Below are 24,831 nucleotides of genomic sequence, written 5' to 3'. Positions count from 1 at the left end.
TTGTGATGTTGTTGGTGTGGGCAGTGATTTTGGTTGTGATGGGGGTGTGATGATGGTGATGGTCCCACTGGTGGGTATTATGGTGGTTTTGATGGTGGTGGGTGTTATGGAGGTGGTTGTGATATTTCTCATCAGGATGGTGTTTTGGATGGTGGGTATTGTAGTAGCTGTGATGGTGGTTGTGACGGTGGTGGGTGTTACGGAGGTGGTTGTGATATTTGTTGTCAGGATGGTGGTTTGGATGGTGGTGGTATTGATGGTAGTGCTTGTGATGTTGGGTGTGATGTTGCTGGTTTTGATGGTGGGTGTGAAGGTCATGGTTGTGATGTTGGTTGTCATTGTGGTGGTTGTGATGTTGTTCATCATGGTGGTTTGATGGTTGATCTGATGGTAATGGTTGTGTTATTGGTTGTGATAACGATGGTTATGATGATGGGTATGATCTTTGTTGTCATGGAGGTGGTTATTAGGCTGTGTGCACACGCTGCGGATTTTGCTGCGGTTCTGCAGCGGTTTTGGCCGCTGCGGACCCGCAGCAGTTTTTGCTGCGGTGTACAGTAGCATGATTCCCTATGGAAATCAAAAACCGCAATGCAGATGGTGCGGAATTTTCCGCTTGGATTATCTGCGGTTTTCAATCCGCAGAAAGAATTGACATGTCAATTCTTTCTGCGGATTCTGCTGCGGTTTGCCATCTCCTCCATTGAGGAGAAGAAAAACCGCAGGTCAAAACCGCAGAGCAATCCGCAGGTAAAACCGCAGGTATTTTGACCTGTGGTTTCACCTGCGGATTTTACAAAATCTGCGCGGATGAATCCGCACCTAATCCGCAGCGTGTGCACACAGCCTTATGATGTTGGTTGTGATTGTGATGGGTTTGGTGGTGGGGATTATGGTGGCAGTGGTGATGACAGCTTATATTTCAGTACATGTATTTTGCCATTTGACTTGGTATACCACCCCCATCAACTACATATACCATGTAGACTATCCCACACCTCCAGAATTGTGACAAGATGAACTCTCTGTAACCAAATTTCAATAATCAGTATACTGGGAACCTTAAGGATATCAGCCTTTTTTTCTATATTTCCAGAGACTCCTTTGTATGTATTCTTGTAATGACTACAAATAAGATGTACATGCCAGTCAGCAAATAGAGCAATCCTTCCTCTGTACAGAAGATATGCTGTAGCAAATGTGACCAATCTGACATTTTGAAAGCACTCTAGGAGATGCTCTGCGGCATCTCTGTAGCTCAGCAGATCCCAAGGACAGAGCTATATTAAGACAGAGTTTTGGTGTAGAGGCGCATGCTCTGGATGACAGCCAACAGCTGTTCACGCTCCAGCTCCTGCATCTGAAGTGATTGGACAACTCTGGGTAGGACTCACTGAAAACAGAATTGGACTTTTAATCTATCTGAAATATAGATCATACATCACAGAGAGATGGGGGTTTAAAATCTTTAACATGTCCTTTGAGCCCTTGAAACTACTGTAGAAACTTCTGGGTCCCAATGCAAAATCTCTAACATGGGCCCCATATGCTATTTTATAATGCTGGTGTTTCTAAGGGGACAGGTTGCCTGCGGACCACCTTATGTGTGGGGGGGGCATTGTAACTAAGGTAGCTGTCATTCGGTCAGCCGACAGCTATCTCTGCTGAATCACTTATACACATTCATGTCAGGACACAACGAACTGTGATTATATGGAAATATTATCCCAAGCATATTCCATGGCAGAAGTGGCATAAAATCACCATCATAAGAAACAATTTCAGATTTATACCCTGGTACTCAGTTTTTACCACCTATGTGGTCTCTCAAGATAGTTTAACTATAAAGTGGTGTGACCTAAGTCCTAGTGCCACATGACTACATGGATCGACCAGGAGATTTAATTTTTGTCTTTTCCCAATAACAATGACAGATTGTCATCATCACTCAAGCCCTGGTCCTTCACAACCACATAGATCAAACTGCCCAATAACTCAAGCCCATATGCTGCTCCATAATTACGTACAAGGTCCATGAACTTCAAGCTCTGTCTGTGCCCACTATCTATGACAGAATGTAATATCATCTTATTTCTGGTGCCCCATAACCACATAGATGGACAAGGAGCTTCCAGCTAAGTCTCTTGTCTAATGACCATGATACAGTAGGTTTTAGCATCACACGAGCCTTGGAACCCTACAGCCAAATAAATGGACCAAGATATTACAGCTAATTCTCTGCCCAATAGCCATGATTGGTTGTAGTATCACACAAGCCCTGGTGCCCCGCAACCAGATAGATGGACCAGGATATTCCAGCGATGTCTCTGCCCAATAACCATGATAGGCTCTTACTACAGTATCACACAAGCTCTGGCACCCCAAAACCACATAGATAGACCAGAATATTCTATCTTAAGTCTCTGCTCAATGACTATGATTAATTGTAGTATCACATGAACCCTGGCACCCTACAACCACATAGAAGCATCATGAGCTTCCACCTATGTCTCTGCCCAATGACCATGAGACTATGATTAACTGTAGTATCACACAAGTCCTGGCACTCCACAACCACATAAATGGACCAGAATATTCCAGCTAAGTCTCTGCCCAATGACTATATGTTGTAGTATCACAAAAACCCTGAGTCAAAAATCACATAGAAGCACCAGGAGCTTCCACCAACTCTCTGCCAAATGACCATAATCTTTAAACAGCTGCAGGAAAACGTAATATATAAAGCATATCCATTTTTTCAGGTTTCCACTGACTTACCATACACCCAGGCAATGACTACACACTGCCAAAAAGTCTGCCATAGAAGGGTCATTCCACTCGCAGAATAATAGTCAAACAGTTGAAAAACATACATGCCACCCTGTGAAGACAAACACATATGTAGGATGTTAGGTCAGATATAACCATGATGTTCTACATCTATATACGGTAGTTGTATAAGACCAAATTGGCAACCTATCAGGGAAGAGTTGTGATGCCTTCATATCCCCCATAGCCATAAGGTGATTATTTGGTCTAATCAAAAACGTTGGGATCAGCCCACTTTTCTCTAATGTGTATGGTCACCTTAAGGCTCATGTGTCTCTTGTTGATATTTTCAGCTGTCCGTAGTAATAATAAGGGCATAAAAGTAATGCAAATAACACAACATGCAGAAGCCAACGTCAGATCATAGCAACCAAAGGGGTTATTGTTCCTAATCCTACATTGACTAAGAAACCTGCTCTCATTCCTGGCAGTAAGCAGGTTATTTTTTATATACTTTGCATAAAAAAACCCTAAAAAATACAAGAAAAGTACAGTAGATGTGTACTGCAACAAAAAAGTATAAAACAGTATATAATAAACTACAGAAATAGGAGATAAAATAATGCTGGGGTAATTGCATATCTTACCTCGGTCAGCATAGAGAGGTCAATAAGGAACATGACCACACAGAAAATGGCCACAGCTATCTCTCGTTGGAAGCGGAAATAATAGCGTGATGGAAGCAGGTCCAAGATGGCGGTAATGAATCCTTCCACACCTACAAACTGTAATGATAGATAACGATTTCTAAGTGACAGTACTATATACAGTGCGTTCTATTTCTTTGATCACCCATAACTGATAGTCATAATATATCTGTATAATATGCAAACCATTTCCAAATACCCAATTAGAGGGGGTTCAGAGCTAATTAATTAATTAGCCTGAATGGATATCGATTATAGACGATGTCTCTCACTTTGGAGGACCTGACCATATAGACAGCCCACTGATTTAAATAATAATGGAGTAATACTTCATTTCTCCTGCGGTGGTGATGCAGGGAAGTTGAATCCTCATTATAAGCTTCCACCAGCTGATCATGTGAGGTCCCTGTAGTGGGGCACCTTGTGATCAGCTCATCATCGGGAACCTTTCTAACAAAAGAAAAAGTACTGTTTAAAGAGGACCTGTCACTTGCTCAAAAAAGTTAAGCTTAATAATACCTTGTAAAATTCGCTGAGCTGCCCCGATTCTGCAGCTTTGTTCCATTTTGCACCGCGTCGTTCCATTGCAGAGATATTCACATATGTTTCTTTTGGAGCACAATATGTGAAATCTCTGCTTTTGGTTCAATGGGGTATTTCTTCTAAGTCTTCTATGGGGGCATGCGTTTTCACCATTACCTCACATATTCTGCCAATCACAGCATGGTCACTGATCTACCAGTCTCAGGTGCTGCTGACCTGTGAAGGGCAGTATCTGAGAAGGAGGGGAGAAAGCGCACGCCTCCAGAGAAACTGACAAGAAATGGTCAGTTGCACAGCAAGTAGAGTTTTCATATACTGCTCTCCAAAAGTAATGTGTGAATATCTCTGCAATACAGCAACGCAGCACAAAATGGAAAAGAGCGCAAAAGCCAGGGAAGTTCACAAATTTTTGCAAGGTATTTAATTCAGGGGTAATTTTTAGCAAGTGAAGTTACTCTTTAAAGGGTTTTATTGATTTAGGGACTGCAAAATCTTTGTTGTACAGTTGTGGCCAAAAGTATTGACACCCCTGCAATTCTGTCAGATAATACTCAGTTTCTTCCTGAAAATGATTGAAAACACAAATTCTTTGGTATTATTATCTTCTTTTAATTTGTCTTAAATGAAAAAACACAAAAAGAATTGTCCTAAAGCCAAATTGGATATAATTCCACACCAAACATAAAAAAGAGGGTGGACAAAAGTATTGGCACTGTTCGAAAAATCATGTGATGCTTCTCTAATTTGTGTAATTAACAGCACCTGTAACTTACCTGTGGCACCTAACAGGTGTTGGCAATAACTAAATCACACTTGCAGCCAGTTGACATGGATTAATGTTGACTCAACCTCTGTCCTGTGTCCTTGTGTGTACCACATTGAGCATGGAGAAAAGAAAGAAGACCAAAGAACTGTCTGAGGACTTGAGAAACCAAATTGTGAGGAAGCATGAGCAATCTCAAGGCTACAAGTCCATCTCCAAAGACCTGAATGTTCCTGTGTCTACCGTGCGCAGTGTCATCAAGAAGTTTAAAGCCCATGGCACTGTGGCTAACATCCCTAGATGTGGACGGAAAAGAAAAATTGACAAGAGATTTCAACGCAAGATTGTGCGGATGTTGGATAAAGAACCTCAACTAACATCCAATCAGGTTCAAGCTGCCCTGCAGTCCGAGGGTTCAACAGTATCAACCCGTACTATCCGTCGGTGTCTGAATGAAAAGGGACTGTATGGTAGGAGACCCAGGAAGATCCCACTTCTTACCCCGAGGCATAAAAAAGCCAGGCTGGAGTTTGCCAAAACTTACCTGAAAAAGCCTAAAACGTTTTGGAAGAATGTTCTCTGGTCAGATGAGACAAAAGTAGAGCTTTTTGGGCAAAGGCATCAGCATAGAGTTTACCGGAGAAAAAAAGAGGCATTCAAAGAAAAGAACACGGTCCCTACAGTTAAACATGGCGGAGGTTCCCTGATGTTTTGGGGTTGCTTTGCTGCCTCTGGCACTGGACTGCTTGACCGTGTGCATGGCATTATGAAGTCTGAAGACTACCAACAAATTTTGCAGCATAATGTAGGGCCCAGTGTGAGAAAGCTGGGTCTCCCTCAGAGGTCATGGGTCTTCCAGCAGGACAATGACCCAAAACACACTTCAAAAAGCACTAGAAAATGGTTTGAGAGAAAGCACTGGAGACTTCTAAGGTGGCCAGCAATGAGTCCAGACCTGAATCCCATAGAATACCTGTGGAGAGATCTAAAAATGGCAGTTTGGAGAAGGCACCCATCAAATATTAGGGACCTGGAGCAGTTTGCCAAAGAAAATTCCAGCTGAGCATTGTAAGAAACTCATTGATGGTTACCGGAAGCGGTTGGTCGCAGTTATTTTGGCTAAAGGTTGTGCAACCAAGTATTAGGCTGAGGGTGCCAATACTTTTGTCTGGCCCATTTTTGGAGTTTTGTGTGAAATGATCCATGTTTTGCTTTTTGCTTCATTCTCTTTTGTGTTTTTTCATTTAAAACAAATTAAATGAAGATAATAATACCAAAGAATTTGTGTTTGCAATCATTTTCAGGAAGAAATTGAGTATTATCTGACAAAATTGCAGGGTTGTCAATACTTTTGGCCACAACTGTATGTGTAACGCTATGGCCAATGCCCCTGCAAGATTCCTCTTCCTCCTCCATGCAGGGACACTGACATACTCAACGCCCCAGCCACGTGGTGTGGTCTCTAGTGTGCTCCCTGCTTACTTCCTCAATCGACTCCCGGCAATGTGTGCGTGTCCCCTATTCTTAAAGGGGCAGCGTGTGCATATATTAAAATGCACTCAGCCTACTGCTGAGGGGCATTTAGTAACAGAGCTTACCTGCAAGATGGCTCCCATCCAATAGCTGGGATGCATCTTGTTTAAAAGGCACTCTCCCCATTATTGGGGTGTGAAGCAACACATTCAGTCATTAGGTAGTGTAGTGTTCTATCGGTGAAGTTGTGAGGTCCCCTAGTCCCGGTGTGACCAGTGTCCTGAATCCGAATCCTTGGTCCCGGTGTGGCCAGTGTCCTGAACCCAAAGCCCTGGTGCTGGTGTGGCCAGTGTCCTGAATCTGAATCCTTGATCCCGGTGTGGCCAGCGTCCTGAACCCGAATCCTTACTCCCTGTGTGGCATATGCCTGAACCCGAGTCCCTGGTCCCAGTGAGGCCCGACCTAAACCCGAAATCCCTGGTACTAGTGCAGCCAGTCCTGAACCTGAAGTCCCTGGTCCTTGTGCTGCCAGTGCCTGTACGTGTATTCCATGTCTCCAAACTGCTATAAACAGTCTCTGAACACTGAATCTGCATCGGCAGCACCTGTATTCTGAAGCCGCTCTGGCGGTACCTGAATCAGTCCAGTCTCTCCTTGACGGTAACCGTTGCACCTGAGGATCCAGAGCCTATTAGTCTGAACGGAGTCCGAGTCCATATCCGTGTCTGCGCACCTTACCCCTGGGGTCAACAGCCGCAGTATTGGGGACTGCATAGGAGTTGTGCCTAGCGGCTACCTGCGGCCAAGCCTGACTCCACCATCAGAAGCTCAAGTGAACACCTGCTAGCTGCTTAGCTGGCCCCTTGGCACAGTGGGTCCACGAACCACTTGTGCCACCTGTGGGCACAGCAGCTTGCTTGGACATGGCCCCCACTTTTTCCCTGTCCTCTGTGCGTTCATAGCTGTGTCGGAAGCTAAGCTACCAGCAAGAAAGCAAGAAAAAAAATGTTGTTCCACCTGCCGACATTAAATGTCCAATTGGAAGCCCTGACATTAGTTGCGCCAGCCCAAGTTGCCGCTTAGGTACGCCCCACCTAGGTAAATCTGGCCCCGTGGCACAATGGGTCCATGAACCACATGCACCACCTGTGGGCACAACAGTATGCAATTCTGTTCTGATAAAAATTCTGAATAATCTATACTCTGATATCAAGGCTATCCTCCTCATGGACGCACAACCCAACCCCCTTACACCAACTTAACTGCATTGAGTTTAGGTTTCAATGTAGGACATTACAAATTTACGTGCAAGTACATTTGGCCAAGACATTTTTTGACTGGCAAATCTGCACCATTAATATTATATGAATAAAAAGATAGTTACCTGGCTGTCCAAGCCAAGGAGAAGCAGCATAAAAAAGAAGAGAGCAGACCAGAGAGGGGCCACCGGCATCAGACTCACCGCCCGGGGATAAGCAATAAATGCCAATCCAGGCCCTGAGTATAGAAAACACATTCGATATAAGGTCTGTGAACTGGAATTAGCATTACTATGAAAGGTGTGATAAATCCAGACAGGACTAATTCTTCCATCAATGTAGACAAGTAAAGCAGAGGAGCAAAGTAGATGTTTCTCATGGTAGACATGTACGGAGGAGGCACCTACCTGATTCAGCAACTTTGGAAATGTCCACTCCCTGCTCATTTGCCATAAAGCCAAGAATGGAGAAGACCACAAAGCCAGCGAAGAAACTGGTCCCACTGTTAATAAGCGCGAGGATAAAGGCATCTCTGAGGAGAAAGATGGAGCTGGTCAGAACACACACCACCGCTACAGATGTTTATCTAACTTATGGGATTTGTGAAAGGCCCCAACTACCACCTGCTTTATAAACTTAACCCATGAAAATTCAATTTAAGGGTTTTTCCAGGCTTACTATATTGATGACTGATTCTCAGGTTAGGTAATCAATATCAGTCTGGTGGGTGTCCGGTCAGATGTAAGTGGACCGTATACTATCCAGTGGTCGTTCCCTGGTGCTTAGAAGGTCCTCAGCCAATTAAAAAAGGCATCAATATTATAAATGTACAGAGGACAACACGTTATAAGTGTCACCGCTACGGGATAACCTCTTTTATGTTAGTCTTTGACTGTACTCCATGGAGGAGGACTTAAAACGTAGAATTAAGAGATCGGTGAATTCTCAAAATGGCTATTTCCATATAATCCAAGAACATCTTTTAAAAGTCTGTTGCATTCGTTAGCTGCTTTTTGTCAGCGGATAAGAAGGTACAGTTGTGGCCAAAAGTATTGACATCCCTGCAATTTTGTCAGATAATACTCAGTTTCTTCCTGAAAATGATTGCAATCACAAATTCTTTGGTATTATTATCTTCATTTAATTTGTCTTAAATGAAAAAACACAAAGGAGAATGAAGCAAAAAGCAAAACTTTGATCATTTCACACAAATCTCCAAAAATGGGCCAGACAAATGTATTGGCACCCTCAGCCTAGTACTTGGTTGCACAACCTTTAGCCAAAATAACTGCGACCAACTGCTTCCGGTAACCATCAATGAGTTTCTTACAATGCTCTGCTGGAATTTTAGACCATTCTTCTTTGGCAAACTGCACCAGGTCCCTGATATTAGAAGGGTGCAGCAAAGCAACCCCAAAACATCAGGGAACCTCCCCCATGTTTGACTGTAGGGACCGTGTTTTTTTCTTTGAATGCCTCTTTTTTTCTCCTGTAAACTCTATGTTGATGCCTTTGCCCAAAAAGCTCTACTTTTGTCTCATCTGACCAGAGAACATTCTTCCAAAACGTTTTAGGCTTTTTCAGGTAAGTTTTGCCAAACTCCAGCCTGGCTTTTTTATGTCTCGGGGTAAGAAGTGGGGTCTTCCTGAGTCTCCTACCATACAGTCCCTTTTCATTCAGACGCCGACGGATAGTACGGGTTGACACTGTTGTACCCTCGGACTGCAGGGCAGCTTGAACTTGTTTGGATGTTAGTCGAGGTTCTTTATCCAACGTCCGAACAATCTTGCATTGAAATCTCTTGTCAATTTTTCTTTTCCGTCCACATCTAGGGAGGTTAGCCACAGTGCCATGGGCTTTAAACTTCTTGATGACACTGCGCACGGCAGACACAGGAACATTCAGGTCTTTGGAGATGGACTTGTAGCCTTGAAAATTGCTAATGCTTCCTCACAATTTGGTTTCTCAAGTCCTCAGACAGTTCTTTGGTCTTCTTTCTTTTCTCCATGCTCAATGTGGTACACACAAGGACACAGGACAGAGGTTGAGTCAACTTTAATCCATGTCAACTGGCTGCAAGTGTGATTTAGTTATTGCCAACACCTGTTAGGTGCCACAGGTAAGTTACAGGTGCTGTTAATTACACAAATTAGAGAAGCATCACATGATTTTTCGAACAGTGCCAATACTTTTGTCCACCCTCTTTTTTATGTTTGGTGTGGAATTATATCCAATTTGGCTTTAGGACAATTCTTTTTGTGTTTTTTCATTTAAGACAAATTAAATGAAGATAATAATAACAAAGTTGTGTTTGCAATAATTTTCAGGAAGAAACTGAGTATTATCTGACAAAATTGCAGGGGTGTCAATACATTTGGCCACAACTGTATAGGGGGTCTTCTTTCAGACTGACATCATCCCTTGAAATAGATCTGAGATCAGTTGCTGCGCTAAAAATGTCTTCTATCAATAAAGGGGAGGACTACAGGGACCATGCTCACCCCACGTGGTCGGTGGCAGCCGTGAGGGCCCATCCACCCATATTACACACTGCAGCTGTCATGCCATTCTGCCCCCAACTCCTGGGGTTTCTCCTTTCAGCAGCTGTTTTTGTACAGCCATCAATCTCATTATATAACCTTATGGTCAGACGCCTGCTCCTGTTTCCTTAAAGTGACCCATCATCCTGCAGCAAAAGTTCCTGATATTGCTTTAACTAAGAGCGTGCCCTTCTGTCAAGTGTTGGGGCACTTGTTTTGTATTCGATCTTGGAATGATGGAGGAACTCCGTAGAGAAACAGATTCTCCATTAATGGGGTCGTACAATTGAGAAATACCATGTTAAAAAGCCATTGTGAAAAATGGCTACTAAGAGTTCCTTACACTTTGGAGGATATGCCATATTATTTGAATCATGGTGATTATAAAAATGTCCACCTTTTGAAGACTTTTTTTTTTTTCCTAAATGCCCTTTTGGTGTAACAATCATTTTTGCATTTGGATTTCATAAAAAATTTGCCACTGTTTGACTTTTACAGGCTTTTTGTTTCCCAACACATTCAACTTTTTTTTAATCAAAAGCATTTTCATTGTGATAATCACGATTTCCCAACAATTAATATTACATTCTTGTTTTACATATCACTGTAAATCCATACGTTTTCATGACAACTTTATAAGCATACATGTATCATGGAATAATCTTATAATTTTATTGTAAACCAATTATCAAAACCTTCCCTCCCCCCCAATTAAACTCTTCCCCCAAAATACCCCCCCTTGTCTGATATGTCTTCTTCTCCTATGTGTTTGTTTCTTCAATATTCACTAATGCATTCATTCTTCAGATTATATAATTCCTATGCCCTTCTATATCCTACTCTAACATAAATGTTTTAAATATCACATCTCCAGCGAAAGCCTCTGAAACAACCCAGGTACATTTGATCCATTTTCCCCATTGTTCCCCAAATTTCTTAACAGCACCTCTCTTAATATATATCTTTTTCTCCATTAGAATGGTGTTATTCAAGTCTCTAATTATCTGTTCAATCCCAGGCGGACTGCACGAGAGCCCTTACCTGGCAATACACTTTCTTGTATGATACAATATTTTGCCTAATCCCAATTGAATGGATGCCTTAATACCATTATCCCCCAGATATCCCAGGATACGCGTTTTTGGTTTCATGTCCAAATGTACATTAAACACCTCTTCAACCAATTTATCCACATCCACACATTCAACTTTGATGTGGTCTCTGGTCATAAATCAGCTGAGAGGAGCTCAGACAAAAGAGTAACAAACTCTCCCAAAAGACCATCAGAACGAGCTCACTGATAGATTCTCAGTTGATTGATTCTGTAGCCAGTAATAGACAGTGCAACACAGATGTGCAGTTTATGGAAAGGCTGATGGCTAATTCTCCGGATGCCTGGAAGAGTAGGTGAGTGTTTGTGACAAATGCCTTTCACTTGGCTGAGGACAGGATGAACCCTTTGCCCCTGTGAGTTCCTTTCATTCAGTACTCCATGTGCTGATCCTCTACCCACACACAGTATACAGAAAGTGAATGCTGCCCGCTAAATGCATGAATTACGGAGGGGGAAAAATATATTCCAGGCCATAAACACAACCCGAGCTCTTTACGGAAAGCAAAACAGGGGCTGGACATGTTTGCATGCACGCTGTACTTTCTTACTTGTAGCAGTCATTGTTGAAGCGATTATAGCTGCCCAGTGCAGTAAGAGCTCCCAGTCCTATGGCATAAGAGAAGAAGATCTGCGTACCGGCATCAATCCAAACCTGTGCATAATGAGAAAAATGGCACGTTACTTGTATGTCCCAGAAATTGAATACATTAGCAGTAACTTGTTCACAGCACATACTTAGTGTCACTAACCTTTGGACCATTTAGGCTATGTACCCACGTATGCAGAAAATTTCTGCTTCAAAACCAGACTCCTTCCCAGAAAACGAGCGTTTTAGTACCACATGTTTTTTGCGAGTTTTTCGCACGTATTCTGACTCATAGGAAATAACTAAAAACGCGGACTTTTCCGCAAAATTAATGAGCATGCTGCGTTTTTTACCGCTAAGCGTTTTTGGTGCGGAAAAAACACATCAATGTGCACAAAAAGTGCGGAATTCATTTCAAAAGAATGGGATGCTTCTTCTATGCGTTTTTGAAGTGTTTTGACCGGGACAAACACTTCAAAAATGCGAAAAAAACGCTTACGTGGACACACAGCCTAACAATCCATCAGTCCATTCCACTGTCATGTGGACCCGTCCTGTGTGACGCGACCAGCAGGCCGGTAACTGAAACAACAAGACACGGCACGTGAAACTGTTCTGTGTGACACGGCCCACAGGCCGGTAACTAAAATAACCAGACACGGGGTAAGGGGAAACAGTTACAACGGTGGGCCCTGCGATAGGGAACGGGGACGTGGAGACCCCCTGCACTCCCCTGAGTCAGTGTCCCTCACACTCCTAACGTTCCCTAGGCCGGTTCCGCACTGGGCGCCGATCAGGATACCTGTCACCCTAGCACACCCTACACCTATCCCTTGCTAGGGAGCTGGGTGGTGCAGGCACTGGCCCCACCGCTGTACTAATACACACCAGGGAAAAATACAAACAGGGAAACACCACATAGCTTTGCTCTGTTGCTCTTGCTCCCAGCAACATAGTCCACCACCAGAATGCAGCTTTCCTCCTGAATAGCTGCCACCAAGGTCTCTCAGAGCTGCAAGGAAATCCCCTCTGACACCTTCCACACCAGGGCTCTGAGCTGCCAGGACCTCTCTCTAGATCCTTCCTCCACCAAGGATGGTTGAAATGAACACTATCACCAACAGTGATTGCAACACCTGACCCTCTTTTATAGCAGAGCCAGAGCAATCACACCTGCTTTATAATCATGTGCAATAACGCTCACCACCACCGGGGGTAAACTAGAACAAAACACACCACTGTGTAATAATCCCAATGGCCACCGGGGGCAAAACCAAACCCAAGCATACAGCTTAAGGAAAAAAAAAGGTTACAAGTGCATTTCATCTGTCATGATCCAGCATGGATCATAGCATCCACCAGTCCAGTAGTGAATCCCTTATCCCACAAGCATGTGTAAGGTATATTTTAAGAAATTATATATCTTTTTACATTTCATTTTTAATACTTTTTTAAATACAACTATTGTATTACCCTAAACCTAGCACCTATGTTATTCCTATCCCTTGCTCTAACCTTAGCACCAACTCTAGCTGAAACCCTAGCTCTTAACTTAGCCCTAGCAGCAATCCTAGCCCTAACCCTATCTCTAACATTAGCCCTAACACCAACTCTAGCCCTAACCCTAGCTCTAACCTTAGATCTAGCTCTAACCTTAGCTCTAGCCCAAACACTAGCTCTAACCTTAGCTCTACCCCTAACTATTGTTATCCCTAACACAAACCCTAGCCCTAACTCTAACCCTAGCTCTATAGCCCTAACACCAACTCTAGCCCTAATCCTAGCTCTAACCCTAACGCTAGCTCTATTGTTAGCCCTAGCACAAACCCTAGGCCTAATCATAGCTCTAACCTTAGCTCTAGCCCAAATACTGGCTCTAACCTTAGCTCTAACCCTAGCTCTATTGTTAGCCCTAGCACAAACCCTAGGCCTAACCCTAGCTCTAACCTTAGCGCTAGCCCTAACCCTAGCTCTAGTGTTAGCCCTAGCACAAACCTAGGCCATAACCTAAGCTCTAATCTTAGCTCTAGCCCTAACCCTAGCTCTCGTCTTATCCCTAGCACAAACCACAGCCCTAACCCTAGATCTAACCTTAGTCCTAGCACAAACTCTATCCCTAACCTTAGCCCTATCCGAAGCCTTTGTTCTAGCACCAACCCGAGCCCTAAGCTTAGCAATAACTTTTGCCCTAGAACCAAACCTAGCCCTCATCCCAACCTTTGCTCAAGAACCAAACCTTGCCATCATCCTAATCTTTGCTCAAGAACCAACCCTAACCCTCATCCTAACCTTTGCTAAAGAACCAACCCTAGCACGTACCCTAACATTTGCCCCAGAAGCAACCCTAGCCCTTACCTTAACCTTTGCCAAAAAACTAACCCTGGCCCTTACCCTAACATTTGCCCTAGAAGCAACCCTAGCGATAACCCTAGTTTGTAGAAACATAAAAGTTATGATGTTAGTGTTTTTATCTTTTACAGGCAAAACTTAGAAAAAGAAAATTAGGACGTTCTCACAGCAGATCTCTGTCTCTTTATTGATTAAATTACAAGTGAGAGGAGACGGGGAGATCTGTAAGAGAGCACATGCAACATATGTGCGGAAAAAGAAGCAGCGCTTGCCGCTGGATCGTTTGATATGAAATTTTGCACCACCATAGAATTTGGTGCCCAGAACCACAACTCCTTTACTCAACACCACCCCATGCTATGCCAGTGCACTCAATTCAGCTCTCAGGGCATGATGGGAGTTGTTTTGGAGGCAAAACATTGGGGAATCCTGATTTCAACTATGGTATATTTTTAAACTTGCTGTAGAAGATGTGCTTTACGCTGCAGATCTTGTAATGATTGATCTTCTTCATGTATAGACCCACATATGTTCCTGTTCAATGAGCTGGCTAATTGGCCACAGGGTGAAAAATTAAACCTTGGACATTTCATTTTCACCACAGGAATGATTGAGAAGAATCTGTAGGTGATGAGATTCTGCTTGGAAATAAACTTCACTGCAGAATTTACAACCTACAATCTTCTCCGATATGCCAAGATGAAGACTCCTCCTGTGAGACCGGATAAAAGCTTTTTGTTATTCTCGTCAGCTGATTGATGTCGGTTTTATGGATGACTGTAATAGGAAATGCATAATTTGATGAGCACAATTCTATATTTTTTACCTGGGCATGCCCAAGCTTAGACCAGTCGGGTTTAAGGTAGTATATGATGCCTTCAGAAGCACCAGGCAACATGGCACCGCGAACAAGGAGGATGAGCAAGACGACATAGGGGAACGTGGCCGTGAAGTAGACGATCTGTAGGAAGAGAGAAAACATGGTGAAGATATCACATCTCACAACGATCCTCAAAGCAATTACATGTCTGATCTATATCATACTTGACAACACTCTGAGCTATATTAAAGGGGTTGTACCTGTTTGCGGATGGGATGTGGCCGACCATAATGGGTATGTGGTTATGTAAACAGAAATTAGGAGCTTCAAGAGGCACAGTCTCTCAGCAAAGGAAGAGTTGGAAGGTATGATTTATATACAGTGGGGCAAAAAAGTATTTAGTCAGTCAGCAATAGTGCAAGTTCCACCACTTAAAAAGATGAGAGGCGTCTGTAATTTACATCATAGGTAGACCTCAACTATGGGAGACAAACTGAGAAAAAAAAATCCAGAAAATCACATTGTCTGTTTTTTTTTCATTTTATTTGCATATTATGGTGGAAAATAAGTATTTGGTCAGAAACAAGCAATCAAGATTTCTGGCTCTCACAGACCTGTAACTTCTTCTTTAAGAGTCTCCTCTTTCCTCCACTCATTACCTGTAGTAATGGCACCTGTTTAAACTTGTTATCAGTATAAAAAGACACCTGTGCACACCCTCAAACAGTCTGACTCCAAACTCCACTATGGTGAAGACCAAAGAGCTGTCAAAGGACACCAGAAACAAAATTGTAGCCCTGCACCAGGCTGGGAAGACTGAATCTGCAATAGCCAACCAGGTGCACAGGTGTCTTTTTATACTGATAACAAGTTTAAACAGGTGCCATTACTACAGGTAATGAGTGGAGGAAAGAGGAGACTCTTAAAGAAGAAGTTACAGGTCTGTGAGAGCCAGAAATCTTGATTGCTTGTTTCTGACCAAATACTTATTTTCCACCATAATATGCAAATAAAATGAAAAAAAAAACAGACAATGTGATTTTCTGGATTTTTTTTCTCAGTTTGTCTCCCATAGTTGAGGTCTACCTATGATGTAAATTACAGACGCCTCTCATCTTTTTAAGTGGTGGAACTTGCACTATTGCTGACTGACTAAATACTTTTTTGCCCCACTGTACATTGGCTATTATATGGCCAAATACTGTACTTGATCTTTAGAATACTGTAAATGATACATAATAACTAGTGATGAGTGGGTATACTCATTACTCGAGATTTCCAAACATGCTCGGGTGTTCTCCGAGTAGTTTGGGCGTGCTCGGTGATTTAGTTTGTGTTTGTGTTGTGCTTGATTTGCGGCTGCTAGACAGCCTGAATACATGTGGCGGAATTACCTGTTTGTTAGACAATCCCCACATGTATTCAGGCTGTCTAGCAGCCGCAAATCATGCAGCTGCGGTGACACAAACTAAATCTCCGAGCACGCCCAAACTACTCGGTGAACACCCAAGCATGCTCGGAAATCTCGAGTAACGAGCATACTTGCTTATCACTAATAATAACCCATAAGAACCTGGATAGATCCAGTCCACCCCAACTGTTTACGTATATTTATGTAATAAAGGCCTGCCTCTTGGCATCATGCACCTATATGGTCATTTCTAAAGAGGACAACACCCTGATGGCCTGGGCTCTTAGAAAATTGACCTCCAATTCCAACCCTGATGCCCAGATCTTGGAGAAGATTTACATACAGACGTATTACACACCTGTCCCAGCTTTGGCGCTGGCCTCTGCTCCCTTTTCTGTGGTCCACACCAGGATTCACAAATTGCGCAGTGTACTCCAGTGACATCTTTACCCCAGGCCTTTTAAGGCAGACTTGGACATCCATATGTGTCTATTAGGTAGGCTTTGTGCTCAGTTACCTTGTGCCTAGTTCACTCAGCTGGAATCATCTCCTCATCAAACTCCTGTTCTACAATTTGCATTTATCTTCTTGCTCAGGCCTGATTAAACCTTTGTTTCATGTCAGCATAACAAACTCTTCTCTGGTGCTGCTCACACATCTAACGCTGCTGCGTCAGACTTTCTAAACAAGTAATCCTGCTGAATTATTAATTGGGGTTGCGCAGAATTAAAAAAATATGGCTGCTATCTTCCCCAAAAAGTGTTGTACCTTTATTTCATGTAAGCATAACAAATTCTTCTCTGGAGTTGTTCATGCATCTAACGCTGCTGCATCAGGCTTTATAAACAGGTAAGCTGGGTTATTAATAGGGGTTGCGCAGACTAAAAATTATGGCTGCTATCTTCCCCAAACAGTACCATACCTTAATTTCATGTAAGCATAACAAACTCTTCTCTGGAGCTGTTCACACATCTAATGCTGCTGCATCAGACTGTATAAACAAGTAATCATGCTGGTTTATTAATTTTCGTTGCGCAGAATGTTTTAAAAAATATGGCGGCTATCTTCCCCAAACATTGCCATACCTCTCCATGGATTGCATCGGGTATTTCAGATGAACTCCATGCAAGTGAGTAGGTATGAGCTGCAATACTACACACAACCTGTGGACAATTACGGCACTCTTTTGGGAAAGAAAATCTCCATTTTTATAACTCTGAACAACCCCTTTAAGGCTGTAGGTCCTGTTGACCGATAGATACAATTTCCCATTTTCTGACTTTGATCTTCTCTGCTACCAACTTCTGCTTCAAAAAGGCCTACAGATTATTTACAAGTACACAGTAAGTCGTAGATAGATTATAAGGTTTCTAGCCCTTTAAGGCTCTTGTAATACTCAAATCAATGTTATTTTGCGGCCCCCGGCTGTGAGTCAGTGATTCCCCATAGTGTTTGGTCAGACAAGACCGTGATCACATGACGTAACAGCTGCCCTTTACTCAGTGCCCACAACCCACACCGGGCCTTGTCCATTCAGCCTCCGTGGCAGAAGGGAAAGTATAGGAGAATTTAACAGCTCGGAAATGTCTGTTTTCATAACACATGAAACTTAATAAATATATGGACTAGATATGATCGATAGTTAAAATCTCCAAAAAATTGAGTAACTTTGCAACTATGCATTATGTTGCTTGTATTAATCCTTGTTAACACCCATTATACCTCAGGGCTGCGCTCAAAATGCAGCAGGTTACTAATGGAACCAGTGGGCAAAAAATAAGTCCCTGACAGTTTAGCTGAGAGCATATAACTCAATACTCTGCATTCCAGGAGGGTCAGATTACATATTACTGTACAGTATCTGGTGTAAAGACTATGCTTCTCAAAATAAAGCAGCAGGGTATGCCGGGAAATGTGAACTTGGCAGTCACACACTTGTAAACACAGTTCTGGATGAGAAAGGATTTGAAGGGGTTTCATGAGGTTAGAAAAAAAAGGGGCCAAATATTTTTTTTCCCCCCAGAAAGAGCACCACTCTTGTCAATGGACGGTTTTGGGTAATGCAGAATTTAAGTAAATGGGGCTCAGTTGTAATATTAGATTCTACCAATGGAAAATAGTGGCGCTATTTCTGGAAGAAAAAATAGCCACAGACCCTTTTTTGTAATTACAGATAATTCATAGAACTACATGCTGTAAGTCAAGGAAAGAAAAATAACTTACATTCCTGTTACATTCTGTCAGAGACACCGCACTGAACTTGCTCACTGAGCCAGTGCGCGTGTCCTGAGTAAAGCGAACAGTGCTCAAAGCTACCTGTGGAGCGGGCAGCAACCAAGTAGATGTGTACTTCACACCCGCAGGACCTGAAGCACGTGACTGCTAGAGGCGTGGCCTAAACTCCACAGAGCTTGGAGCTGCAAGACAATTCCTAGCAGAGTAACTGCGAGACAAAGTTACCAAGGGGCATAGACAGTGAGAATAGTCAGGCCGTAGCCAATGAGTCACACACAGAGATAGCTGCAAGGTACCAGAGGGGCGAGCAGAGAGTAGTCAGGTCACAGGCAATGAGTCATACACAGATAGTTGCAAGGTACAAGAGGGGCGAGCAGAGAGTAGTCAAGTCACAGGCAATGAGTCATACACAGATAATAACACAGTACAAAATCAACAGGCAAACTCACAACGGGAAACAGAATCGGGTCAGAACCATATAAACAAGCTATAGCAACAAACAGGCACACGGGGGTCAGTACACTCGGCCAAAGGCAAAAGTATAACTGGCAGGGATTGAAGCTACCCAGGGGTTTATGAAGCTCTCCCAGAACCAGAAAGAGGCCACAATCATTAACCCCAAGTGTGCAGGTCAAAACCTGCACAGCGCTCCAGACATTAACCCCCGGTGTGCAGCTCAAAAACCTGCACTGGGATCATGACAGTACCCCCCTCTCAACGGGGGGCCTCTGGACCCCCAGGCTTCCCCGGGTACTTGGCATGGAACGCCTGAACCAGGCGATCTGCATGTACCGAGCGAGCAGGGACCCATGAGCGCTCTTCTGGTCCATATCCCTTCCAGTGGACCAGGTACTGCAAAGAGCGGCGCACCCGCCGAGAGTCCACAATATGTCCGACCTCATACTCCAATTGACCCTCCACCAGCACTGGAGGAACAACAGTCTCAGAGTTCTCTTTGACAGATCCTGCTGGTTTCAACAGAGACTTATGGAACACATTAGATATTTTTAAGGAGGCGGGGAGACGCAACCTATATGCCACAGGGTTGACTATCTCCATAATCTCGTACGGACCAATGAACTTTGATCCCAACTTAACTGATGGTACCTTTAAGTTGATGTTACGCGTGGAGAGCCAAACCTTCTCTCCCACCTGAAACATGTCTCCCGAGGCTCTCTTTTTGTCCGCAAAATATTTGTATCTCCCCTGGGCTCGAGAGACATTGCGCCGGACTTCAGCCCAGAGGTTTTTTAACCGTTGAACGGACCCCTCTGCTCCTGGACAACCGGAATCCACCCGTGAAAACTCCCCAAAATGCGGATTAAAGCCATAGTTAATCAGGAATGGGGACATGTTGGTGGACTGACTCACCCGGTTGTTAAAAGCGAATTCAGCCAACGGTAACGCATCACACCAATCCTCCTGTCTGGCGGAGGTCAGACACCTCAGAATTTGTTCCAGGGATTGATTGGTGCGTTCTGTCTGACCATTACTCTCCGGGTGATATGCCGACGAGAAGGAGAGTGAGATGCCCAATTTCATACAGAACGCCCTCCAAAATTTGGCCACAAACTGCACACCTCTGTCAGACACAACATTCAGGGGTACCCCATGCAATCGGACCACATGCTGCACAAACAATCTTGACAACGTTTCTGCTGAAGGTAATGCTGCCAAGGGAATGAAATGGGCCTGTTTAGAAAACCTATCCACCACCACCCAGATCACGGTATTGCCCCTGGAAGGTGGAAGGCCGGTAATAAAATCCATGGAAAGATGAGTCCATGGCCTATCAGGAACCGGTAAAGGTATGAGTTCCCCAGCCGGTCGGTTATGCGAGCTTTTGGAACGGGCACATATGTCACAAGCAGAAACAAATTCCTTGACATCGGACCTTAATGAAGGCCACCAAAAACCCCTGGCTACTGCCTCTCTAGTGGCCATGATACCTGGATGAGCACTCAGCCTAGAATCATGAAACTCCTGCAGAAGTCTAGGCCGCAATGAATCTGGAACAAACAGTTTATCGCTTGGCCTGGTTGCCGGAGCTAGGGCTTGAGCCCTTAGGATTTCTTGTTCCAACTCAGTTGAGACCCCCGCCACTACCACCCCTGGGGGAAGAATAGAGGACGGCGGCTCAGGGGGAGACACTGGATCAAAACTTCTGGACAGGGCATCCGCTTTAACATTTTTGGACCCCGGTCGAAAAGTAATTGAGAACTGAAATCGTGAAAAAAAAGTGACCAACGGGCCTGTCTAGGAGTAAGCCTCTTAGCAGATTCAAGGTATGCCAAATTTTTGTGATCCGTGACAACCGTGATAGGGTGAGCCGCCCCTTCCAAAAAGTGCCTCCATTCCTCAAACGCCAGCTTGACCGCAAGAAGTTCTCTATTGCCTACATCATAGTTTTTCTCAGATTGAAGAGAACTTCTTGGAGAAGAAGGCACAGGGTTTGAGATTGGTAAGGGTGGCCGGACCCTGGGACAGCACAGCCCCCACCCCCACTTCAGAAGCATCCACCTCCACAATGAATGGTTTGGACGGGTCAGGTTGCACCAACACCGGGGCAGACATAAAACATTTCTTAATAGCTGAGAAGGATTCCTTAGCGAGTACAGACCAATTTTTTACATCAACTCCCTTCTGGGTAAGATCCGTGTGTGGTTTCACCACTTGTGAGAAACCTTTAATGAATCTCCGGTAATAGTTCGCAAATCCTAAGAAGCGCTGGAGCCCCTTGAGATCTCGAGGCTGAACCCAGTCAGCGATCGCCAGCACCTTCTTAGGATCCATACAAAACCCCTCACAGGACACAATCAACCCCAAAAAAGACAGCTCCTGTACAAAAAACGAACATTTTTCCAATTTGGCGAACAATTGGTTCTCCCTGAGTCTCTGGAGAACTGTCTTTAGATGTTGCAAGTGAGATTGACTGTCCGGGGAATACACCAAAATATCATCCAAATAAATAATAACAAAACGGCCTATCAGATCAGAAAACACAACATTGATGAAATTTTGGAAAATAGCGGGTGCATTAGTTAACCCAAATGGCATTACCAGGTTCTCAAAGAGTCCTTCTGATGTGAGGAATGCCGTTTTCCACTCGTCCCCTTCCCGAACCCTTATCAGATTGTAGGCCCCCCACAGATCTAACTTGGAGAACCATTGGGCCCCAGCTAACTGATTACATAAGTCTGGGATGAGGGGAAGCGGGTAAGAGTTCCTAACCGTTATCTTGTTCAGTTCCCGAAAGTCGAGGCACGGCCGCAAACCACCATCTTTTTTCTTCACAAAGAAGAACCCTGCTGCCACAGGTGACACAGAAGGCCTGATTTGCCCTTTGCGGAGACTCTCAGCTATGTACTCCTTCATGGCTTGGCGCTCAGGCCCAGACAAATTGAACAATCGAGCCTTAGGTAACTTGGCTCCGGGTACTAAATCAATGGCACAATCATAGGGTCTATGTGGTGGCAGCGCCTCAGCCTCACTTTCGGAAAAAATGTCTTCGAAATCTTTCAGGTACTCCGGAATACCTTCCAGATCGACAGACGACACAGACACGGATTTAACAGCGTTAACAAGATGTCCCCGGTTACCACATTTATTATTGCATCCCCATTGAGTGATTTCCCCTGTAACCCAATCAATGGTAGGATTATGGCGTTGAAGCCAAGGCATCCCCAGTACCAGTCCTGCAGGCAAGTTATCTAGCACCAGACAACTTAGTTTCTCCACATGAGTGGAACCCACTTTTAGAGAAAAAAGTTCAGACCTGCAACAGATACCATCTTGGGTAAGAGGAGATGAGTCAATTGCCACAAGTTTAACAGGATCATGAAGCCTGACTGTCCCTATCTTATTAAGAGTCATAACCTTGGTATCAATCAGGTTCACAGCCGAACCGCAGTCAATAAAAGCAGTAGTCTGAACAGGACCATAACCAAGTTCCAGTTCCACCTGCAGCACCATCTTTGCACATGAGGAAAATTGTACCTGAAGGTCTGGGTAGCCTCCTCGATTACTACCCAGACCTAGTCGTTTCCCGCCATCTTGGAGGATGACGGACAGGAGGGGCAGTCCTTCTTCCAATGTCCAGATTTCCCACAATAGAAGCACAACTGCTTTTCCCGGCGGCGTCTTCTTTCCTTTCCCTCACAGGTGACAGCGCTCACCTCCATAGCCATAGGAGGAGTCTGGGTCTCATCTCCACTGAAGAATAAGGGCGATTCCCGTTGCATAATGCCTCTAGCCCGCAGCCTGCAATCCATGCGAACCGCTTGGACCATGGCATCCTCCAGGGAGTCAGGCGGAGGATGGAGTGCCAAAGCATCCTTCAGACGTTCACACAGGCCTCTATGGAACAGCCCCCGAAGGGCGGCATCACTCCAGGAAATCTCCGCTGCCCAACGTCTGAATTCAGTACAGAACCATTCGGCCGAGTGCTCCCCCTGACAGACACTCATCACCTTGTCCTCAGCCAACCGCACTCTATCAGGCTCATCATAAATAAGCCCTAAGGCTTCAAAAAATGCATCCACAGACATTCTCTCAGGGGCAGAAGAGGAAAGCGAGAATGCCCAGGCTTGTGGGGACCCCCTAAGCAGGGACATCACCACCCCCACCCTCTGTTTCTCATCCCCAGAGGAGCGGGGTCTCAAAGAAAAAAAAAGCTTACAGCCCTCCTTAAATGCCCTGAAATCATCCTTGTTACCAGAAAATATATCTGGCAATTTAACCGGGGATTCAGGTGTGACTAAAATGACATCTCTATTCCCCACCTGCTGGAAGCCTGCGGAAAGTACCCCCTGAACTGAGTCCTCAACCCGCCTTTGGGACTGGGCCAGAGCTTGGTGTTCCAAACTAAGCTTCTGCAGTGACTGAGTCAAGCATTTCACCTGCTCAGAAAAAGCATATATTGGGTCCATGCTGCAGAAGTGAGGAGAGGAAAAAAAAAAAAAATAAAAAAATTGTAGGCCAGTTATAATGTCAGAGACACCGCACTGAACTTGCTCACTGAGCCAGTGCGCTTGTCCTGAGTAAAGCGAACAGTGCTCAAAGCTACCTGTGGAGCGGGCAGCAACCAAGTAGATGTGTACTTCACACCCGCAGGACCTGAAGCACGTGACTGCTAGGGGCGTGGCCTAAACTCCACAGAGCTTGGAGCTGCAAGACAATTCCTAGCAGAGTAACTGCGAGACAAAGTTACCAAGGGGCATAGACAGGGAGAATAGTCAGGACGTAGCCGATGAGTCATACACAGAGATAGCTGCAGGGTACAAGAGGGGCGAGCAGAGAGTAGTCAGGTCACAGGCAATGAGTCGTACACAGATAGTTGCAAGGTACAAGAGGGGCGAGCAGAGAGTAATCAGGTCACAGGCAATGGGTCATACACAGATAATAACGCAGTACAAAATCAACAGGCAAACTCACAACGGGAAACAGAATCGGGTCAGAACTATATAAACAAACTATAGCAACAAACAGGCACACGGGGGTCAGTACATTCGGCCAAAGGCAAAAGTATAACTGGCAGGGATTGAAGCTACCCAGGGGTTTATGAAGCTCTCCCAGAACCAGAAAGAGGCCACAATCATTAACCCCAAGTGTGCAGGTCAAAACCTGCACAGAGCTCCAGACATTAACCCCCGGTGTGCAGCTCAAAAACCTGCACTGGGATCATGACACATTCTATGTACATAAAAATTAGAAGATGGATTTATAGGAGAGAAGATGGATTTTAAGGAAAATGTGTTCAAGTAAGACACTTTTAAGAGGGAGTTTGTAAGAGAGACACTTTTAAAGAGCTCTTATTAAAGAAGGACATATACATGGAAGGCTCGATTAAAGTCTTATTTAAGGTGGACTCATTAAAGGAGGACACTATTAAAGATAACACCTCCATATATAGTAGAGGTTCAACATTCACAATAGGTGACATCACAGTTCACCTCCTCCTGCTACTGTAGATTGACTGATTTCACCTCTTTATACAGTAGATAACATAGGATCCACCATTCACAATAGGTGATGTCACAGCTCACCTCCTCTCCCTCCTGTGCAATGACTGATAACACTTCTATATACAGTAGATAACACAGGATCCACCATTCACAACTGGTGATGTGACAGCTCACCTCCTCCTCCTGTACAACGTCTGATAACATCTCCATATACGCTAGATAACACAGGATCCACCATTCACAATTGGTGATGTAACAGGTCACCTCCCTCCTCAGGTGTAATGACTGATAACACCTCC

The 24,831-nt window shown here is 44.3% G+C and overlaps 1 protein-coding gene across 1 annotated transcript in view; it reads right to left on the bottom strand.

Moving 5' to 3' along the window:
* SLC6A8 (solute carrier family 6 member 8) overlaps positions 1-24,831 on the bottom strand; it is a 75,219-nt gene that overhangs the window by 11,088 nt on the left and 39,300 nt on the right. The window contains exons 5-10 of the mRNA XM_073590921.1: positions 14,930-15,064; positions 11,717-11,820; positions 7,922-8,046; positions 7,640-7,752; positions 3,417-3,554; positions 2,779-2,881 (exon numbers count right to left, since the gene is read on the bottom strand). Coding sequence (XP_073447022.1) covers positions 2,779-2,881; positions 3,417-3,554; positions 7,640-7,752; positions 7,922-8,046; positions 11,717-11,820; positions 14,930-15,064 — 718 coding nt within the window. The remainder of the gene's footprint in view (positions 1-2,778; positions 2,882-3,416; positions 3,555-7,639; positions 7,753-7,921; positions 8,047-11,716; positions 11,821-14,929; positions 15,065-24,831) is intronic.

Source organism: Dendrobates tinctorius, unplaced genomic scaffold (assembly GCF_039654945.1).
Source record: "Dendrobates tinctorius isolate UK_male_01 unplaced genomic scaffold, ASM3965494v1 ptg000120l, whole genome shotgun sequence".
Classification (NCBI taxonomy): domain Eukaryota; kingdom Metazoa; phylum Chordata; class Amphibia; order Anura; family Dendrobatidae; genus Dendrobates; species Dendrobates tinctorius.
Note: the sequence above shows the minus strand (reverse complement) of the source record. Positions and strands in the feature narration are given on the sequence as shown.